Source organism: Oncorhynchus mykiss, chromosome 21, assembly GCF_057628025.1.
Source record: "Oncorhynchus mykiss isolate SJ-2025 chromosome 21, ASM5762802v1, whole genome shotgun sequence".
Lineage (NCBI taxonomy): Eukaryota > Metazoa > Chordata > Actinopteri > Salmoniformes > Salmonidae > Oncorhynchus > Oncorhynchus mykiss.
Window position 1 is genome coordinate 14123718 of NC_143042.1, and position 22724 is coordinate 14146441.

The 22724-nt window shown below is 42.2% G+C and overlaps 1 protein-coding gene across 4 annotated transcripts; it reads right to left on the reverse strand.

Annotated features, from left to right (window-relative positions):
- Nucleotides 1-2273: 2273 nt before the first annotated feature.
- LOC110500054 (insulin-like growth factor 1) lies at nucleotides 2274-22705 on the reverse strand. 4 transcript variants are annotated; one of them, XM_021577176.3, is made up of 5 exons: nucleotides 22242-22544; nucleotides 20585-20744; nucleotides 9688-9950; nucleotides 7831-7866; nucleotides 2274-5675 (listed from the first exon to the last, which is right to left on the reverse strand). In XM_021577176.3, the coding sequence occupies exons 1-5, from the start codon at nucleotides 22287-22289 to the stop codon at nucleotides 5616-5618; spliced, it is 567 nt and encodes a 188-aa protein (XP_021432851.1). In that variant the 5' UTR covers nucleotides 22290-22544; the 3' UTR covers nucleotides 2274-5615. The 4 variants fall into 4 exon arrangements, with proteins under 4 accessions (XP_021432851.1, XP_090070036.1, XP_021432853.1 ...); XM_090213910.1 differs by having other exon boundaries at nucleotides 9769-9950; nucleotides 22242-22526; XM_021577178.3 differs by lacking the exon at nucleotides 7831-7866 and having other exon boundaries at nucleotides 9769-9950; nucleotides 22242-22705.
- Nucleotides 22706-22724: the final 19 nt, after the last annotated feature.

The window sequence follows — 22724 nt, forward strand, 5'->3', positions numbered from 1 at the left end:
AACCCTCTGAAGACCTCGCCAGATGACACCATCAGCAGCATCATGTTATGGTTCTCTGTGGAGCAACATATTATTTCCTTGTCCTGTTCTAACACGCTGCTTTTCATCGCCGACTCTCAACTCCTATAGCAAAAACAGTACAGAGCTGGGAGAGGAGTACGTAATGCTGGGAGCTCCAGGATGCTCACTGTGTACAGATTTCTGTTGTTGTGAAGATGAAGGTGGGGGCCTTGAAGTCTGTCTGGTGTGGGGGTGGATGCTTGGAAGTGGGGGCCTTTAGGACTGTCTTGCAGCAGGCAGAGTTGTGGGTGTAAGGGGCTACGATTGGGCAGGCCTCTTTGTTGCCCAGAGAACAAACCATGGTTTCCTGGAACAATGCAGCTGATGAGAGGCTCTCCAAGGAAAATATGGGTCTGACATCATGGGTTCTTAAAGCACACAGCTGAGCCAACACTCTCCTGCCATAATCAGTACTCAGTGAATTTCCACTGCTGAGGGAAATGGAGGAAAAATAAGACAGAGAAGCCCCTATGGGCATGGGTCCCTTCCCCTTCTACACCCAGGTATGGCTAGAAGTTCAAATTGAGAGTTTCAGTTTGAAATGGAAATGCATAATCCAATGATATACAAAGTTACTGTCACATTGGCTGGTGTCCTAAGGAGAGAAGAAAGACAGGAAACAGTAGTGATGGGGAAAGATGCTGAGTTGAAGGACTAATATACAGTGAGAACAATAATTGCAATTGCCAGTCCTTCGTACTACTGTAAAAGTAATTGATACCCAGTTTATTATTAAATGAAAACTTCGTAGAATTTTGCCAGACTAACACAAATCATCCCTCCCCCTAAAACAACCAAGAGGAAAAATAGTGAAATTGGAGTGTTTTAAACTAAACCACAAGGTCATTTAAAAGACAATAGCGTATGTAGTTGTAGTAGGGTTTTGGAGCTTCCACTTCAGGGCTGATCCAAAATCGGTGTCCTTAGATGCACTAAGCCCAGAGCACATAGAGTCCATCTGATAAATATGGGAAATAGATACTTGATGCTGCTCCTTCCAGAATCTTTCTGCTGGTGTTGCAGAGGTGCAATGGAGAAATTCACGATTAGTTATGATATTACAGAATTGCAAATCAGGAATTAGACCGCAGATGTTAAATATTTTTTTAAACATAATACAGCATTGAGGAACATTTAATTTTGTAAGGAAGCAGTAGTTTACTATGAAGTACAAAAGTTAATTATGATGATAAACTGATTTGTTATGGTGTGGTCATTGTGGTCCAAACCACTCCATGCAGTTACCCCAATACCCAGCCTCTTGTATCCGTCAGAGGTTTATTGGAGATTTATTTAAACTCTAAATCATGCAAGCTTGCAAACTGCAATTTGTCTATCCGGGCCTAATAATTGATCTTGTATTAGTCATTGAGAGGCTTGGATGAAATACCATCCAGGATTGCCGGGCCAGACACTTGCCAAGTCCCTGCTCCACACTTGAAACTGTTATGTCTGCTGAATGGAAGCCAGAAGGCCAATTTATCTGTGAAAATGACTTAAATGTTTGGTTATATATTCATAAAAAAAGTGCTGACAGCGAGTGAAAGCTTTGTCCTGTCACTGCAGAGCCGTCCGTCCTCTAAAAAGCTGAACACGCAGGCGCAGCTCTCCCCTCAGTGAACCCACACCGACTCTGTTTGCCTTGGCGGAACATGCCATCTTTTAGGAAGTATCACTTTGTCATCCAGAGTGTATTCAGTTTCAGACTGATGGGGAAATGATCTCCAATCTGAATCGTGTGTTGACATACAGCCGACAGACATAATTGATTTTTATAGTTTTTGCACATGCTCAGAGAGACAAAAGTGAGCTTTGTTAAAATGCAACACTAACGTCTATGTCAGTGGCACCAAGGTTTATTTTGCAGGTCTGACCTTGCTGTGGATAGCTTACTGTGCTATAATTACAAAGTAGGGAGAATTGTGTGTTAATAAGATGCATTGCTGTAGAATGTCTCCTGGACCTCTCTGTTTCATTACATCCGTTGGATATTCATACTTGACGTTCATTGGTTGGTTTTCCCTTGCATCAAGCGAGAGGGACATGGTGATCAATTACACTCCAAATACTGATACAAGAAAGAAAACTGTTCACCTGGCTGTTTATGTTTTTTCTTCTTATGTTTGGGTATTCAAAGGTTTCTCAAACGTGCCTGCAGAACATTCTGACATGAGCATGACAAATGGTATGAAATAAGTGCCCAGACGTTGTCGTAATGTTGACAAGTGGTTTATTCAGCAGGAATGGTGAACAATCTGTCAGTATTTAAACATTTTCTACAGAAGGCAATCGAGCACCAGAAATAACAGCGCTGTAATTAAACAGTTTCTTAGATGATGGTGAGCTTTGGAATCCCATGGCAATCAATTAAAATGTTTTCCTATTCCAGAGCGCTTGATAGAGTCAAGTTCCTATATGTAATTCAAAAAACAGTTTTCATTCCTGTTTGTGACATTGTATTTGCTAATTGTGAGATAAATGGTGACAAAGAATCAGTCAAAATAGTGTTTTGGGAGTCAGATAACTGGATTAAAAATCTAGATTCTATCATGCTCATAGCTTTCCTCTGTTGCTGCCCCTCAAGAGGCCACCATTATTATCCTTTATGCCTGCATATTGACAGTCCCACAAAGTCCCACATGGTAAACTTCCATCTTCAGCTTTGTTCCAGGGAGAACTACACTCTTAGAAAAAAAGGTGCTATCTAGAACCTAAAAGAGTTCTCCAGCTGTCTCCACAGGTTAACCCAATGAAGAACCCTTTTTGGTTCCACAAAAAAAACTTTTCACAGAGGGTTCTACCTGGAACCAAAAGGGTTCTCCTGTGGGGACAGCCGAAGCCTAAGAGTGTAGAACTGAACTGGGGTCAGTCTGACCAGCGTATGCTTCAGGGGATGAATGAAACCTACACTTGTATTACTCAAGCAGCATTAGCATAGCTGATCAGATGGATGGAGACATCGATCAAATGTGATAGCTTATGATTGACAGTTGTCAGTTTACCTAAACTGTCTTTCATTAAATACAAAGCTGACAATGCAAGTTGAATTAGATTGTGTCTTAATTTAGCTGAGATCTTTGGTATCAGTCTGGTGATATGGCACTGAAGGACAATCGTGCTGATAATAGGTTTTAAAACCACATACATGCATCTCACGGAGGGTCAAATGGGATGTGGCCATAGAGGTCATCCTGGCTTTCAATTCACCTGGCAATATCATCCGTAGCTATATGTGAATGGACAAGATGGAGGCCTAATCTTAACAACTACACAACAACTACATTGTATTGTATGTGTTGATGATTACAGCTGTGGGTTGCTGATAGATGTAAGGATATAAGTACCACATTAATACTTTAGGTCAGACCGTCATTTTGAATACTTTTTTTGGATCATTTCTATCCCATTTTTATTGATGTCCGAATGCATCAACAGCCCAAAATTGTAAAAGGTTGTAATACATTAAACATGTCTTACTTTGTGGGGAGCTGAGAACCAGATCTGATTCGCTGTGTCACTTAAGCTCTTTAACACATGGGCATGGTTTTACAAAACAAATCGTTCAACCTCAATCATACATATTAGTAAGCGTCAATGCCTTGGCTTTCTGATCATCAATGTGGTGCGTTTACATACATTTAGTTCAGGACAAACAAAAGTGCACTATGACTTTTAACACCTTAATATTATTGAAGGATCACAGTTCACAGTGCTTTTTGTCAAGTTATTTGGCATAGGGATCTATATTGAGTAACAATAATTTAAAAACAGTAGAAAAAATAGCGTTTTGCCTTCTTGGGACCACAATATGATACTTTTTTTTTCATGCATTCACAGATTTCACACAAAGACATTTGCTCGCTTATACTACTACCTTATTGAAATCGCATACAAATAAAAACACTATTAATAAAATGGTGGCCACAAGGCTGTGCAAAAGGGACGACCTCCAACGATAAGCTTTGCCATCTCTCTTTCTCTTCCTGTTTTAGCCCACCGCTGCAAGTAACAAACTACAAAATAGCACCATTATACAGTGGATAGGATTTTCTTAATACGGTTTTGCTATATGATACCATCATGTACAATAATAGTAGAAGAATGCATAGGATAACATAAATGGGAGTATTGGTTGATTATACACTCACAGAGGAGGAAGAGATGTGATGGGTTGTCAGGTTGCTGAAATGGTACAGTAAGACTGTCAGGCATCCAGATTGTGCAAACAGCCATTACTCTCTGTAATCCTGACGCAAACACAGGAATTCTCAGAACGTGGTCTGATGGAACCAGTGTGTGAACCTTGCTCACAGTAGCAGAGTGGCTTAGCCACAAAACGGACTGTGTGTGTGTGTGTGTGTGTGTGCACAGCATTTTTCAACTGCAGTCCTGTTTATTTGCAGGTGTGTGTTGCTGTGTTTCTAACAGTATTTGAGTTGCATATCATTCACATGAGTGAACTGTATGTGTTGCTGTTCATTTTATCGCTTTTTTATGAAAAATCCATGCAGTCCATGTTCATACAGAAGAAGCAAAGGTCCCTCCCTAAGCTGACAAAATAAAAGAATGCAGACCAAGTGAAATCAATCATTAATCGTCTTCCTGTAGCTGGCTATTTTTAGCGCCCCTCTGTCCTGTCCTCTGCATTAGAATCCATTTTTAATCAGACCAGATATTAGACCCAGAGAATCTACGGTGAGTCTTTACAAATTAAATATACATTGAATCTCCTCAAAACTTTCTGTTTACAGTACAGAATATAATATTACTGTCAGTTTCACTAGAATGGCTTAGCAGTACAAGATGATTGTGTCATCAGAATAGGTCTCTGGTCATGTCGTTGCCTCAAAGCCAGGTTCTTATGGTATGGTTGCATGTAATACGCTTACTGTCTGTTGAAGTAGACAATAGTAAATAAATAGCCTTGAATGAAACACGTGACAACTGTGACATCATCTTTTGGCCAGAACTGACTGACGCTGAAATAACATTCTTATTGAGGTTCTAATATATTATCAAAGCAGTGGTTGTTAGATGAGAATGGGGGGGATTACTTATCCAATAGCCCGACTACTTTGCATGGCCCAACCTCTCAGTGTAAAGCTTGAACTCTTTCAGAGTTCAGGTAAAGAGGATGGACCATTGGCTCCCATAGACAGACAGATAAAACTGCTGGCTGCCCTCCTATTGGCTGTATGTAGCACAGAGCCTATCAGAGGCCACCAGGGACACTATAGCTCAGCTCACACATGGAGGTATAAGAAGAAGAAGCTCTTTGATGTGTAAGCAGCTAAACTAGTCTGTTACATTGGTTTGACATGGAATATAATTCCTTCCAATATGAAATGGTGCAGTGTATAAAATAATAAAAATACCTCTCATTTAACCCCAGCACTTCAACTCTCAGCTAGAGACATTACACACAAAGCTTATTACCATTAGCATTGTACCATTATCCACCTTTTGTTGTTTTACAGTGGACCATTCCACAGGGGCACCAGGTATGGGCCCACCCTTCTCTCATCCGTGTCCGCCTGTCCGTTAGCTTCTGTCTTCTACATTCGGTAGTTTCTTCCCCCTGTGTTTCCTCGACTTGAGTTCTTCTGATGTACCTCCTGAAAAGGGCGGAGGGGGAACAGATTTTTAGGAGGAGAAACATTAGATAAGTGGATTAGGAGAGTGGGAGAAAAACAGCTTTGGGTCAAAACCCAGTGCCTGTGCCTAGAACAACACAGCTGTACAATTAATGGGTGATGATTTCATAACCTTTTGCTATAGTGAAAGAGCCACAAACAGTACAGTATCGAGTATCCTCCCTACCAGAGCTGATAGGTCATATTCAAACCACAAGCCACCAGAGCGGCACTGACATTCAACACACTGTCCCTCTGCACATGAATAAATCAATGTGATTATATGCATGCCGTTACCCTCTGTAACTAGCATGCCACAAATCTGTTGCAATCTGAGGACCAGGGTTTCAGCACAAAATGTACAGTATGAAAGTAGAATCTGTCTGGGGGAGAGAGTGCCCATGGGTCTACCACAAAAACCACTTAGTCCTCCGCTTCTTCGCTAATGGCTTTCTTTTTTTGAGGAGAGTTGTAAAATGCACCAAGTCCAAGCTTAAAAGGACAACATGGACACACAGGTGGAATTGGGAAACTAAGGGAGAGGAAAGAAAAGTTTATTCTGGTTGGGTTGACTACTTCGTTTGGACTGGGATTGATTACTAATTAAATTCTGTGCTTGTATTTCCTTCCCTCTCACAAAGAAGTCAATATATGCTGACTGTATTCTGTTGTAACCTGGCCAAGGAGTCATTGACTGTGTATCTACTAAACAAAGGTATAAACAGCTACTTATAACAAAGACAAGTATGCATCGCATATGATGGTAGTCATGGTACCAATCATAGCATGCTATATTCTACACTGAACAAAAATATAAACACAACATGTATGTGTTGGTCATGAGCTGAAATAAAAGATCCCAGACATTTTCCATATGCACAAAAAAGCTTATTTCTCTCAAATTTGGTCCACAAATTTGTTTACACCCATGTCAGTGATCATTTCTCCTTTGCCAAGATAATCCATCCAACTGACAGGTGTGGCATATCAATAAGCTGATTAAACAGCATGATCATTACACAGGTACACCTGATGCTGGGGGCAATAAAAGGCAACTCTAAAATGTGCAGTTTTGTCACACAACACAATGCTACAAATGTTGCAAGTTTTGAGGGAGCATGCAATTGGCATGCTGACTGCAGGAATGTTCACCATAGCTGTTGACAGAGAGTTGAATGTTAATTTCTCAAATGATTCCTCTTTAGAAAATTTGGCAGTATGTCCAACCGGCCTCACAACCGCAGACCACGTGTAACCATGCCAGCCCAGGACATCCATATCTGGCTTCTTCACCTGCGGCCACCCGGACAGCTGATGAAACTGTGGGTTTGCACAACCGAAGAATTTCTGCACAACTATCAGAAACCGTTTCAGGGAAGCTCATCTGCTTGCTCTTCGTCCTCACCAGGGTCTTGACCTGACTGCAGTTTGGCATCGTAACCGACCTCAGTGGTAAAACTGTCACCAATGATGGCCATTGGCTGGAAAAGTGTGCTCTTCACGGATTAATCCCGGTTTCAACTGTACTGGGCAGAAGTGTGGGTGAGCTGTTTGCGCTGATGTCAACGTTGTTATGTGCCATTCATCTACCGCCATGACCTCATGTTTCAGCATGATAATCTATGGCCCCATGATGCAAGGATCTGTACACAATTCCTGGAAGCTGAAATGTCCCAGTTTTTCCATGGCCTGCATATACTCATAAGACATGTCACCCATTGAGCAGTTTGGGATGCTCTGGATTTACGTGTACCACAGCATGTTCCAGTTCCCGACAATATTCAGCAACTTCGCACAGCCATTGAAGAGGAGTGGGACAACATTCCACAGGCCACAATCACAAGCATGAACAACTCTATGCGAAGGAGATGTTGCATGAGGCAAATCTTGGTCACACCAGATACTGACTGGTTTTCTGATCCACACCCCTACCTTTTCTTTAGGATATCTGTATTCCCAGTCATATGATATCCATAGATTAGGGCCTAATTTATTTATTTCAATTGACTTATTTCCTTATATGAATTGTAACTCTTGAGTTAAGTCTTAGAAATTGTTGCATGTTGGGTTTATATTTTTGTTCTGTGTAGTTATAGTAGGAAAGTACCACTGCAGTAGTGAAGGACAAACAGCCTACCTTGCAAGATGGGTGACTATGCCCAGATAAAGGTTTCTGTCAGGAAAAATAATAAAACCGTTGAGATATGAGACATGTGCTTTCCACTGTGGTAATTTATTGTCCACAATGGAATAGTTAGCCACTCTCTAAGGGGTAAAAGTCAGTTACTGGTGTTTTCTGTCCTCATCAGCAAGCCATAGCCTTAACATCTTAACTTGGAGTGCATGCTCTGGAAAAAGCCTGACACATAGTGTCTTCGAAAAGCATTCAAACCCCTTCCACATTTTGTTACGTTACAATCTTATTCTAAAATGGATTAAATAAAAAAATGTTCTCCACAATCTACACACAATACCCCATAATGCCAAAGCAAAAACAGGCTTTTAGAAATGTTTGCAAATGTATCCAAAATTAAAAACAGAAGTACGTTATTTACATAAATATTCAGACCCTTTGCTATGAGACTCAAAATTGAGCTCAGGTGCATTCTCTTTCCATTGATCATCCTTGAGATGTTTCTATAACTAGATTGGAGTCCACCTGTGGTAAATTCAATTGATTGGACATGATTTGGAAAGGCACACGTATGTCTATATAAGGTCACACAGTTGACAGTGCATGTCAGAACAAAAACCAAGCCATGAGGTCAAAGGAATTGTCCGTAGAGATCCGAGACAGGGTTGTGTTGAGGCACAGATCTGGGGAAGGGTACCAAACAATGTAGCATTGAAGGTCCCCAAGAACCTTCAATACTCCCGAGTGGCACAGCGGTCTAAGGCACTGCATCTCAGTGCTAGAGGCGTCACTACAGACCCTGGTTTGGTCCCGGGCTGTATCACAACCGACCGTGATCAAGAGTCCCATAGGGCGGCGCACAATTGGCCCAGCATCGTCCGGGTTAGGGGAGGGTTTGGCTAGGGTAGGCCATCATTGTAAAATAAGTATTTGTTTTTAACTGACTTGCCTAGTTAAACAAAGGTTAAATAAGATCATTTAAAAATAACACAGTGGCCTCCATCATTCTTAAATGGAAGAAGTTTGGAACCAGGAAGACTCTTATTAGAGCTGGTTGCCCGGCCAAATAGTAATAGGGGAGAAGGGCCGTACGGTGAAGTATCATACTTCATACGGTGAAGTATGGTGGTGGCAGCATCATGCTGTGGGGATGTTTTTCAGCGACATGGACTGGGAGACTAGTCAGGATCGAGGCAAAGATGAACGGAACAAAGTTCAGAGAGATCCTTGATGAAAACCTGCTCCAGAGAGCTCAGGACTTCAGACTGGGGCGAAGGTTCATCTTCCAACAGGACAACGACCTTAAGCACACAGCCAATAGAAAGCAGGAGTGGCTTTGGGACAAGTCTCTGAATGTCATTGAGTGGCACAGCCAGAGCCCAGACTTGAACCCGATCAAAAATCTCTGAAGAGACCTGAAAATAACTGTGCAGCAATGCTCCCCATCCAACCAGAGCTTGAGAGGACCTGCTGAGAGGAATGGGAGAAACAAATACAGGTGTGCCAAGCTTGTAGCATCATACCCAAGAAGACACAAGCCTGTAATCGCTGCCAAATGTGCTTCAACAAAGTACTGAGTAAATGGTCTGAATACTTATGTAAATTGATTATTTTAGTTTTATATTTCATTATAGGGTATTGTGTGTAGATTAATGAGAGAAAACACTTGAATTAATTTTATAATAAGTCTGTAACATAACAAAATGTAGAAAAAGTAAAGTGGTCTGAATGCACTGTATGATCTAAAAATCAAACATACTGAAAGACCCACTACAATGTTCTATATCTATGTCCATTCTGTTTCGATGATGTCAACTGTGCATCCTCTTACAATGTATATCTGTTTGGTGCTGTGCTCACCTTCTTGGTTTTTGTCTTGTCTGGGTGCTGTGCTGTCCTACGCTCTGTGCCTCTGTCCACGTTTTGCACTGCAGTACTAACCTTAGGTGTTCTTGGCATGTCTGTGTGGCGCTGTGCGCGCACTGAGCGAGCTGCCTTGCCAGACTTGACAGGGGCACAGTACATTTCGAGCCGCCTCAGCTCGCAACTCTGGAAGCAGCACTCGTCCACAATACCACGGTTATGTGACCGCCGTGAACTGGGGCCATAGCCCGTTGGTTTACCTGAGGGACGGAAAGGAAGAAGATTTTGTGTTACTACATGTGAAGACGTAAATAGCATGTAAAGAGCATGTAGAGAGCATGTAGAGAGCATGTACAGATCATGTAGAGAGCATGCAGAGAGCATGTAAAGAGCATGTAGAGAGCATGTAGAGAGCATGTAAAGAGCATGTAGAGAGCATGTAAAGAGCATGTAGAGAGCATGCAGAGAGCATGTAGAGAGCATGCAGAGAGCATGTAAAGAGCATGTAGAGAGCATGTAGAGAGCATGTAAAGAGCATGTAGAGAGCATGTAGAGAGCATGTACAGATCATGTAGAGAGCATGCAGAGAGCATGTAAAGAGCATGTAGAGAGCATGCAGAGAGCATGTAGAGAGCATGCAGAGAGCATGTAAAGAGCATGTAGAGAGCATGCAGAGAGCATGCAGAGAGCATGCAGAGAGCATGCAGAGAGCATGTAAAGAGCATGTAGAGAGCATGCAGAGAGCATGCAGAGAGCATGTAGAGAGCATGCAGAGAGCATGTAAAGAGCATGCAGAGAGCATGCAGAGAGCATGCAGAGAGCATGCAGAGAGCATGTAAAGAGCATGTAGAGAGCATGCAGAGAGCATGCAGAGAGCATGTAAAGAGCATGTATAGAGCATGTAGAGAGCACGCAGAGAGCATGCAGAGAGCATGTAAAGAGCAAGGATAGCTGTCGTTCCAGTTTGTTCTGTAAGTAAATAAAAAAGAGAACTGAAGACAGCTTGTTGCTTAGGATTATAATTTTTGGACCTCCGTGTATGTTTGTCTTCATGTTATAGGTCAAAGTTAAACGTTGAGGTAAAAGTAGAGGTCATAGGCATGTTAAGTGTTGTGTCACGGGTATGTTAAGTCAACCACAGGTGCTTTAAAAGAGCCAATGGAATCATATACAACATAACCCATTACAGTCTTGGATATGGACCAACTTCTTTAGTGCAGATGTCCTGGAAGGTCTTATATCTGTGAGCTGAATTAATCCAAAAAGCTGTAATCATTTGTGGCTGTGCGCCAGGACCTGGGCCCTGTAATAGCTGAGTGCTAACGGCATGGTTGTGGACTTGATTATTCGGATATATGGACAGTGTTAATGACATTGATTTCTTCACTGCAAAATTTACAGGGTATCCCATTGCACTGTGCGGACCCTTTTTGGCAGCCGTGAGGCAGTAAAAAAAAGGTCACGGTCACCGTAACATTGAGAATATCACGTTCGGACATTTTAGACCCATTAGGCCAAACCTCAACCCCTCGGGGCCCAATCAGCCTGTAGAGAAAGTAGGCCCAGGCCTAAGTCACACCCTCTGGCGTACGGGTAGGTCGTTTCATTCACATTTTCACCTGGCAACCCAGCAGCCCTTTATTGCTGACAATCTCAGAGCCAGTTGGACTCTGGATACTGCGGATGCTGTTACAATGCAGCCATGCTGTTGTTTACTAACAATATATATGGCTTTCCTGAACCATGACTAGACCCATAGTTCCCATACATGCAAAAGACAGACAGTTGTTGACACCTAAATTGTGTGGGGGGGTCATAGTAATGGCAGGAAGAGAATAAAGGAAATGGTATCAAACACATCACACACATGGTTTCCATGTGTTCGATATCAGTCCATTCACTCCATTCTAGCCATTATTATGAGTCGTCCTCCCCTCACCAGCCTCCAGTGGGGAAAAGCCAGAGAGGCTCACTTGGAGGTCTGGTGCTCTTCAGTATGAATCGGAATCTGAGCACTTCTCTGAGAACCCAAGTCACCTTGTACAGTGATGTGAGTGGAAGGGAGGAGGAAGTTGTTTTGACACCTGAATTCCAACATCTTTCGACTCCCTCTCTCCAAACCCACTTTCTTTCAGTGGCCGTTAAAAAAATATCCCACTCTCCATTTACAATTCCCTGCTCACCTCGGGCAATATAGCCTTGATAGGCTTTTCCCTGTTACCAAATGAAATAATAATAATGTAATATGGCATTTACAAGGAGGAAATGCCTTTCCCTTTCAGAGTTAATAGCTCTTGGCCTGGGAGCCTGCCAGTGCTGACAAAGTGCATTAACTTCTGCTCTATGCCTTCCTTATCTTGACAATGTTGTTTTGGACAGAGAGGAGCTCCAATTCAGAAACAGATGCATCTCTCCACAGTTCTCAGTCAGGACCCTGGGTACAGTGTGAAGAAAGATTATGGAGGGAGTTGTACTGTGTGAGAGAAAACACTGATCTCAAGTCAGATGATGAGATACAGTGTGTGTTCGTGGATAGTTGAAGGTGAGAGGGTTCTATACTGGCTCAAAGGTTGAAGGTGTGAGGGTTCTATACTGGCTTAAAGGTTGAAGGTGTGAGGGTTCTATACTTGCTTAAAGGTTGAAGGTGTGAGGGTTCTATACTGACTAAAATGTTAAAAATGAGAGGGTTCTATACTGGCTAAAATGTTGAAGGTGAGAGCGTTTTATACTGGCTAAAAGGTTGAATGTGAGATGGTTCTATACTGGCTAAAAGGTTGAAGGTGAGATGGTTCTATACTGGCTAAAAGGTTGAAGTTGCTGCACTGGACAGCAAGAATAGTTGATTCAGCAGGCAAGGTGCTCTGAGTCTTAGAGTACAAAGAGCTAGTTCTCACCCAAGGTCTATAGTTATAGACCCCAGACATCCCCTGTATGATGAGCTTGAAATATGTCCAGGTCAACAAGGTCAATCATTTTTTTGAGGATTTGACCACCAAAATGTAGGCTATAAGGAATCAGGCCATGTTATAGCCTCTTTACAATGAGAACTGCATGTGGAATACACCAGTTTTCACCTTGAGAATGAAAGGTAGCAGGTCTTATTGTTTGAAGACTATTTTAGGACTTTCATAACTTCATCTTTCTTTGTGTCCTCAGCTGGGCCCAGTTAAAGATGCACTCTCTAACTTTCGTATAATTTCAGCCAGTAGTATTGATAGTGGCGCTCACGAGCCAAAACGGGTCCCTGTTTTTTGTGTACCACGTCATTCCATTGTGTAGGGCAGCAGGTAGCCTAGCGGTTAGAGTATTTTTATCAGTAACCGAAAGGTCGCTGGTTTGAATACCTGAGCCGACAATGTAAAAAATCTGTTGATGTGCCCTTGAGCAGGACACTTAACCCTAATTTGCTCCAGGGGCGCCATGCTACTATGGCTGACCCTCTAAAACAACACATTTCACTGAACCTATCCAGTGTATGTGACAATACATTTTTTTTTATATATATACTATGTCATCCATTTAGTTTGATATGTTACAAATCCAATTCATGCAATCTTTTGTGCTTAAGATCACGGAGTGCATCTTTAACCCCCGTTTACTGAATGGTATGTTGTAATTAAGCCAGAATAAACCATGATAAATTGTCACTTAACCATTGTTGCTGACGTATAACAAGGAATTTTCATGACAAGGGAAACCTTCTTGCGAGGCCAAGCTTCTGATTATTCAATCAGACAGGTTGTATTGTGAGCCAGGAGTCGACTGTGCTGGCCCTGTTTTCCAATCCCTCCCAATAAGGCCCTCCAAATGAACATCCGCTATTATTCTCAATATAACCTGTAACCTTCTGAACAAACAGCTGGAGAGGAGAGAAAAATCATCTGGATGCAGATTTTAACATGTAGAAGAATCAGCTGTAGCTGGTTGTAAAACGCAGAAAGCATCAGTAATCAGGTGGAATAGGTCTTGGAAGGTTTTAAGTGCCACGTTTCAAGGGATAACTGACTGTAATCCCCCGTGAACAAAGAGTTGGCGTCCTGTGTGCTGTTGTTGTAAACAAACTCAGACAAACCACCTTCTCCTGCCTGCCGTGTGGTGTGGACATCCAGCCCGGTCAGTGGACAGTGTGAGAAACAGAGGCTGTTTGAGAAGGGGGATCCGTGGTGATTGGTAAAGGCTATTGTTTTGGAGTTTGGTCACAGACATTCAGGGCACGGCAGATTAGTGGTAGGCTACACGTCTTTTGTTTGTGTCACTGTGTCGTAGACAGACACCCACTACTACAGATTAGGGTGCAGTTTTGTTTTGGTGTTGTGTGTTGTTGCATGCATCTATTGGATGGAAGGGGGCCCATGTGCCCCCTTTTGGTAGGGTGAATGAGTTTGAATAGATTAGATTGAGACTAAGTGCTGCATAACAACTGTTTGGCTGCGTAGAGAGAGGCTCCATCATGACTTGAAAGAAGGAATGTCTGCAACTCTGTAATGCTCCCCAGTGGTTTATTAAGATGCAAACAAGACTAGGTTTTGATCCCACTGGGATCTTTGTCAGGTCAGTCAACAATGTCTTAGCTGAAGAGCAAGGCAGCCTGTTAAGATAAACCTGTCTGAGATGCACACAAGCTAGAGGGATCTTTTCATCAAGCAGCATTGACCTTTTGGCAGTCTATTTTTTTTTTAAAACTTTATTTAACTAGGCAAGTCAGTTAAAAACACGTTTTTATTTACAATGACAGCCTAGGAACAGTGGGTTAACTGCCTTGTTCAGGGGCAGAACGACAGATTCTTGTCAGCTTGGGGATTCGGTCTAGCAACCTTTCGGTTACTGGCCCAACGCTCTAACCACTAGGCTACCTACCGCCCACAGCATGATGGTAGTGCCACAACAGCAGAGAGGCATGGGTTGGAATATAAACCGTACCTTTAACTACCATTATTGTGCTCATGATCATGCTGAAGTTGCTATGAGATTTTATTTGTTATGTTCAGTGCATTAGTGAAGTATTCAGACCCCTTCCCTTTTTCCACATTTTGTTACGTTACAGCCTTATTCTAAAATTGATTAAATTAATACAAATCCTCATCAATTTACACACAATACCCCATAATGACAAAGCGAAAATATTTTTTTTGAACATTTTGGAAATGTACAATTTTTTTAAAACATAAATACCTTATTTACATAAGTATTCAGACTCAAAATGAAGCTCAGGTAAATCCTGTTTCCATTGATCATCCTTGAGATGTTTCTACAACTTGATTGGAGTCCACCTGTGGTAAATTCAATTGATTGGACATGATTTGGAAACGCACACACCTGTCTATATAAGGTCTCACAGTTGACAGTGCATGTCAGAGCAAAAACCAAGCCATGAGGTCGAAGGTATTGTTCGTAGAGTACTGAGACTGGATTGTGTCGAGGCACAGATCTGGGGAAGGGCACCAAAACATTTCTGCAGCATTGAAGGTCCCTAAGAACACAGTGGCCACCATCATTCTTAAATGGAAGAAGTTTGTAGCCACCTCAAGAGTTTCGCTGTGGAGATGGGAGAACCTTCCAGAAGGTCAACCATCTCTGCAGCACTCCACCAATCAGGCCTTTATGGTAGAGTGGCCAGACACGAGCCACTCCTCAGTAAAAGGCACATAACAGCCCGCTTGGAGTTGGAGGCACCTAAAGGACTCTCAGACGATAAAAAATAAGATTCTCTGGTCTGATGAAACCAATATTAAACTCTTTGTCCTGAATACCAAGCGTCACATCTGGAAGAAACCTGGCACCATGCCTACTGCGAAGCATGGTGGTGGTAGCATCATGATGTGGGGATGTTTTTCAGCAGCAGGGACTGGGAGACTAGTCAGGATCGAGGCAAAGATAAACAGTGCATAGTACATAATGAAAACCTGCTCCAGAGCGCTCAGAACCTCAGACTGGGGCGAAGGTTCACCTTCCAACAGGACAACGACCCTAAGCACACAGCCAAGACAACGTAGTTATGTAAATGGCATATTTCAGTAAATTTTTTGCTTTGTCATTATGGGGTATTGTGTGTAGATTGATGAGGGAAAAAAACTATTTAATCAATTTTATAATAAGGCTGTAATGTAACAAAATGTAGAAAAAGTCAAGGGGTCTGAATACTTTCCAAAGTAAAGAATATAAACGCAACATGCAACAATTTCAGTGATTTTACTGAATTACAGTTCATATAAGGAAATCAGTCAATTGAAGTAAATTCATTAGGATCTAATCTATGGATTTCATGACTGGGCAGGTGGCGCAGCCATGGGTGGGCCTGGGAGGGGATAAGCCGGCCAATAAGAATGAGTTTTTCCCCAAAAATTGGCTATATTACAGACAGAAATACTCCTCAGTTTCATCAGCTGTCTGGGTGGCTGGTATCAGACGATCCCGCAGGTGAAGAAGGCCCTGAGCTGGCGTTGTTAGGCGGCTTATGGTAGAGAAATTAACATTAAATGATCTGGCAACAGCTCTGATGGACATTCCTACAGTCAGCATGCCAATTGCACGCTCCCTCAAAACTGAGGGACAACAAATCTCTGGCATTGTCTTGTGTGACAAAACTGCACATTTCAGTGTGGCCTTTTATTGTCCCCAGCACAAGGTGCGCCTTTGTAATGAACATGCTGTTTAATAAGCTTCTTGATATGCCACACCTGTCAGGTGGATGGATTATCTTGGCAAAGAGTGATGCTCTCTAACAAGGATGTAAACAAATGTGTGCACAAAATTGGAGAGAAATAAGGTGTTTGTGCTTATGGAAAATGTCTGTGATCTTTTATTACAGTTCATGAAACATGGGACCAAAACGTTACATGTTGCGTTTATATTTTTGTTCAGTATATTTGAATGACCTCTGAGACAAAAGTCAAAGAGGCAGGACTCTCACTGCTCCATCCTGCTACTTGGATAAAGCTATGCTGGAGACACTGCAGCACATAGCTCACATTCCTCAAACGGGTAAGGCTGTAAAGACAGGGCTCTCCTCCAGAGTGGGCACAGAAAGGATCTGAGTTTTACAGCCTCGCTGTGGATAGTAAGGAACAGTGAATTTTTGGAACTGGTGCAGCGCACTGCCTGTGGAGTGTCAGGGAGTTTATGGTTTGTCGGGGTCTACGAAAGCTGCTATAGACCTGGAAACTGCCTCTTTATCACTGGTACCACAAAGAGTTTATAGCCTAGCTAAATTTCCCTCACATTTTCAACTGAGGTTTTATCTGCTTTTGTTAGGCAATTAAACGCCAGTATGTAAGAGCATTTAGGATCCTAACTCAGTGAGTTAGGGTCTCATGGGATGGGATAAACTGGATGGGCCAGGCAGTTCAAAATGATGTGACATAGCAAGCTTGGCTAGCTCTGGCTAGTTACAGTCTAGGAAAAATTTACCAGGGTTTAAGTTTCGGTTTTAGACCTAAGTAGAGGCCTCAGATGAAACTGTAGGCTATAATAATGTGGGCACAATATCTGTACGAGTTCTTTATGGTCAAGCCTGGCCAACATCTCCAATAGAACAGGTTTATTTCAACTCAAACCTTGGTGTCTTGACTCCAAACTGACAGAACTCAAATCTAACATCCCCATCCTGTCCTTTTCCTGAGATGTCTCTTTGTTCTGCAGAGTAGTTCTTTAGTGAGGAGGGTCAACATTCTCATTTCAGCACTCCATGGAAAAACAACACCTTTTCACAGTGACAAAGTGCACACAAAGTGCCAGCAGGAGGCCTTTCTTTCTTTAGTGCTGAGTGCCTTCTGCTGAGTGTGTGTGTGTTCAGGTCCAGTGTGTAAAACTAGAGAGGTGGGGAGGTGGAGGGGAGGGGGGCATCCTGATCATCCTGTAATCCCCCATAATCCCCTGCTGCTCCGGGACAAGGCCTAGCTGTGTGTGTAGTGAGGCTGATGTGCTGTTTACACGTTCTCCACTCTCCTACTCCAGCTGCTTCAAATAGAATAGACACAGAGAGACAAACAAGGCTGAGAAAGGATAGGATGGCTCATCAATGGCTGCTTAAAAGCAATTTACTCCCCTCTGTTGCTCATTCTGTTTAAACTACATGCTTTTGGGAGGGCGATGGCACAGTGCCAATCTGAATTCGTTTTCATCTCAACTATAAATGTATCTCATGTACAACTCTCTCTGAGCTAGTGGCTTATGACATGATGGCATTATGAGACAAAAAGGACAAGACTGGTTTGTCTATTGCCCTGTGTCGCTGAATCTCTGTGCCTTTTTCTGAATAGGTTTATCTCTGACCTTGACATGGTTCCTTCTGATTAAAATGTATATCACTAATACATTTACGAATACTCCCAGCATCATCCACATTAGAGATTTGGTATATGCCATGACATTGTATTTATGGAGTTACTAAGAGAAAAGTGGTGTGGTGTGCCATATAAGTCCTTTTTCATTTTAGTCAGTTGTAATTTTCCACATCCTAGTGCTCTGGAGTGTAGGTGCTTCATAGGGGTTCACTTTTAGACTGTGAGAGGAAATTCTTCAGAATAGAATAACCAGCTCCATCCAGAGTACATTACAGGAAGTGGGTGTGATCTAGAATAAAAGCTCAGGAAGAGTTGATTCATGTCTTCCAGAGAATCTACAGTACCCCACTGATCAGAGAATGTTCCTACCGATATTCTTCCCAATTTCCCTGTCGTCCAGTGTTCCTATTTGCAAGCTGGGGTTACCCAGATTCTGTCCAAAAGACCCCCACGAAGACCAGATTCATGGTATGTCTGTATATCCACTCTACTCCACTCAACCTGGGAGGAGTTTGCCTGCTAAAGCATTACTAAGACAACTGAGGATTTCTAGGTCAGGCTAATAATTGGAAAAACTGACTACGGTTGTGGATTTAGTTTTTCTTCTTTAGACCACATTTTGTTTCAATAAAATATTTTTCCACCGAGTAGTATTTCACATTTCTGTCAAGGTAATGAAATCTGAAGTCTTGAAATGCAAGTGAGGCTACTTTCGCAGTGACATGGTGGGTAAGGTGGATTGGCCCTGCTTCTCAGCCTGCAGAAAACCCAGTGTTGCTGCAACACTCTGGGGACACATCATCACTATGGTGGCTACCAAGTTCAACATGGTGCAGCAGACAGGAGGAGAAGAGTTCAGGTCGGGAGCAGACCAGACATGACGACCGCACAGAGTTGTCACACTTCCCAGTGCAAGAGACGACAGAGACGAAAATGGATAACCCAGACATCTCACTTAAAGACTCATTGTTATACATGTGGTTCCATCTGACAGCAGGAGAGAGAGACATACTGTCCACACAGCGAGCCACCTGCTGTACATACCTCAATGTTCCTTTCCAGAAAGGATGGAGTGTGCCTGAAATGTCCTCGACTCAATGTACCTTTTTTAACACGAGAACAAGGCATTGATGGATGGGCACTTTGCAGCTTAATGATCGCACAGCACAGTATATAGTCACATGGAGGTATGCAGTCTAGTTCCAAACCTTGACAGATTGAATTCCCAGAGCCAGATAAGGTCTATCTGAGGTCTGTGAGTTCATGATAGGAATGATTTGCTATTTATGTCCATTGTTCAGTTCATCAATTAATCATCACAGAATAATCTTGTTGAAGATACAGTTCTATTCCAAATACAAGGCAATGCAGCACGGTCGGGCAATTCAAGATTATATTCCATAGGCCATGTGAAGTAGCCTGATTGATAAAATGGTTCAGAAATCCCTTAAACACTCAGAGAACACATAAACCCCTTTCACAGTCTCACATCATCAAATCTCCCAGATCGTCTCCCACCTCATCAAAAGTATTTACACATATTCAATATTTCATCAAGTTCCCAGAAGAATTGTAATCACTCAAATATTCTCAACTCTGTCACAACTAGTCCAAAAAAAAAAACACCCCTCAGGAGAACTTTCAATTAAGTCTGATTAAGTTGGAGCATAGAGCCTCTTTCAAGATGATTGACATCTCTGAGCTGTATTGATATGTCAATGTCAGAGATACAAAAAGATGGTGCACAATAATTGTTTAGCCTTGGAGAGGTGGTAAAGAGAGACTTGACACTTGAATGTGCAGTGATTTCATTCAATGCCAGCTAGGGAGCCTCAAGGCACCACATTCAGTATATGGCACTAATGAGCCAAACCACAACCTTTCTGAGAACCTTTCCATGGTTCTAATGGGAAGAAGTAGTCCCCTGAGGGAAGGATCAGGGTCCATGTCATAGGAACACTGGCTACTGCTGAGTGGGAGAACGCAACACCTTGACACAGCTCAGCACTGCCATATATTGCATCTTGTTCTGGCCTTTGTGCCTCCAATGGAAAATAGGAGATTTAAGTCCTGGATTCTTAGCGGATGGTTTTCTTTGGGTAGCTTTCCCCATTTCTGGTGGAAAAAAAGTTCACTGCAACATTTATGTCTTTCCCTCCTCCTTCTTACAGATAGTCAGCCTCAATTCCACTTAAAACCCCATCCCCATAGACCCAGCAGCCGTTTCAATGAGCAGAATATACATATAGCTGTTTAACATCATTCTACACTTCATTTACCTCTCAGCAACCCCCAGAACCTCACTCCTGCTTCAAGGGCATTGCATCATGTGATTCTATATATTCCATTCCTCTAAGTCAGTAGTCCATCACAATCATGGATAGAGACTAAATATACATAGGCTTCTATACTCATCAACTCTTTCAAATCTGATAAGTCTACAGCTGAAATGTTTAATAGGAGTGAGGAAAAAGACAGAGGGAATGGTTATTAGAAAGTGAAGGCCAGATGAGAGAGATCTGATACTGTTTAATTTATGAGGTTGCGGCATTAGCGCTTTGGGAGAATGGAGCAGCAGCAATTCTTTATGAATAAATAAAAGGTGCACTTACTGAAATAAAATCCTCTCTCTCCACACACAAACTGCAGCGTGTCCACCAGCTCCGCCCCACACAGGGTCTCGGGCCCCGCCCCTGTTGCCGCCGAAGTCAGGGTTAGGACGCACAGCAGCAGTGAGAGGGTGTGGGTACAGGAGACACAGCACATCGCACTCTGCGTTCAATGGGGAGAAGGGCACAGTTAGTAGGGCATGGCAGGCAGAGAATGTCGTCAATCTCACCTTCCATATCCTATTTCACCAGTGTCAGTAGAACTTGATGGCAGTGATTTCATATGCCTTCACCAGCCTATTTCAACATCCTCGTCATTTTGATTACTATACATTTGCGAAATATATAGCTAGGTTTTCTAATAGGTTCACAATAAGTGAAGGAACAGGTGTCTATGGAACCGCGACGTCCAAAACAATCACACAATCATAATACAAAGAGCCTACAATAATACCAGTCTATGAGTTTTGGTCACGATTTACGCACGACTTACGTACGTATGGCCCTTGAAGTGTATTAACCCTTACAAGCATGTTAGGATGTATGGAGCGGTGACTGCACGAGCCGCTTCCTGAGGAGAGAGTGCTTTCCCGGTTCGAAGCTCATATACGTTATTATCTTGTCTGTAGTCTATTTCACTGATAATATTCCCGCAGCCATCAGACAGTTATGTTTCACAACCCGATAATCAAACTTTTGGGGTGTTATAATAAATAACAATTGCATAGGAATTAGTCACAGAGAGAGAAAGGTATGCATAAAACTAATGCAGAAATAAATCAATGCGATAAGATATCTTTAAAATCGTTTGTTCACAAACAGTGGTTTATCTTCTTAAGTAGGCTTAGTTTTAAGATAATGCAATGATGCCCTTGGTTTCTCTCATTCTCAGCTCCAAAAACGATCGTTCAGGACAGGAGCCACAGAGCCAAGGATCTTGCCTTTCCAAACATAAGATGGAAAACGGTTCACGCGCCAAACCCAGCAGATGAAGCATAACGGGACAAATTTACATAATAAAGATAATTTACACAGGATTCATATACATCACAACCGCTGCCCAAAGGGTGCCTTCTTAGACGCCTTAAACCCTTCCTTATTGTTTGTTTTCCTACAATCCAATGTGGTATCCAAATGCGTAGTCAGCAGAAATTACTTTGAAAGTTCAGTAACGTATGCAGCAACATTAGTGGTTTATATTCATGGAAACGGCACCGGTCAGCGCGCACTGCGCAAACGTGTCGAACTCATGCTGGAAAAGCATTGAAACATCCACACGAGTGTGTTAACTCATGCACGCAGACATGCCAACATAACCTTATTTTCGTAAAGTCAATTAAAGGAAATGTTATAGCTAGGCTACAAAGAATGTTTATGTGAAAACAGTCAAACGTGCACTCACAGAAAATGCATGCACATCTACCTGCTGACATGTTCTGATAGTCATTTTGAAATAGTCTATAATAAAACCGACTTGTACCTTAATTAATTAATTAAATCCCTGAACTAAAATCATATGCTATAATCAAACATGGGTCTTTATTAATTTGTGTTTTGATACTGCAAATAAATCAGTTTGGTTCTTGCAACAAAAAAAACAAAACAAAAAAAGAGTAAGCAAGGTGACCATCTGGTGTCAAAGGAAATTATTTAAAGTTACCTTGAAGACATCACATAAATGCCACTGGAAGAAATGACCGCTAGACATCCCCACGGGTCTCCGCACGACAAAGCCCAGCAAAAATGAACTTGTTTGAAGTCATTAAAAACAGTGAGAAAGTGGATAAGATGCAGGCAATGTCACATCTCAATATTCCGACTTTGTTCCATTGCGCAGGCTCGTTTTGGAGAAGTGAGATTTAGCGAACAGGAGACGGATTTAGAGAGAAAATCCCTCACATGTATCTACATTACACAGACATTTTCAACAGGAAACAGCTGGGGCAGCATTTGCCTTCTCCTCATCCTAAGTTATTCATTAAGGATTTTGGGCACATATTCAAATAACGTCATCGTTTATACTTTTCTTAGAATGGGATTGAATTTTGATCTCTTTAAGGCTTGGTTAGTAGTTCAAGATAGAACAAGACTCATACCACCCGCTCTTCTCAAATCTTGTTATGTGTAGAAATCTCATGGATGA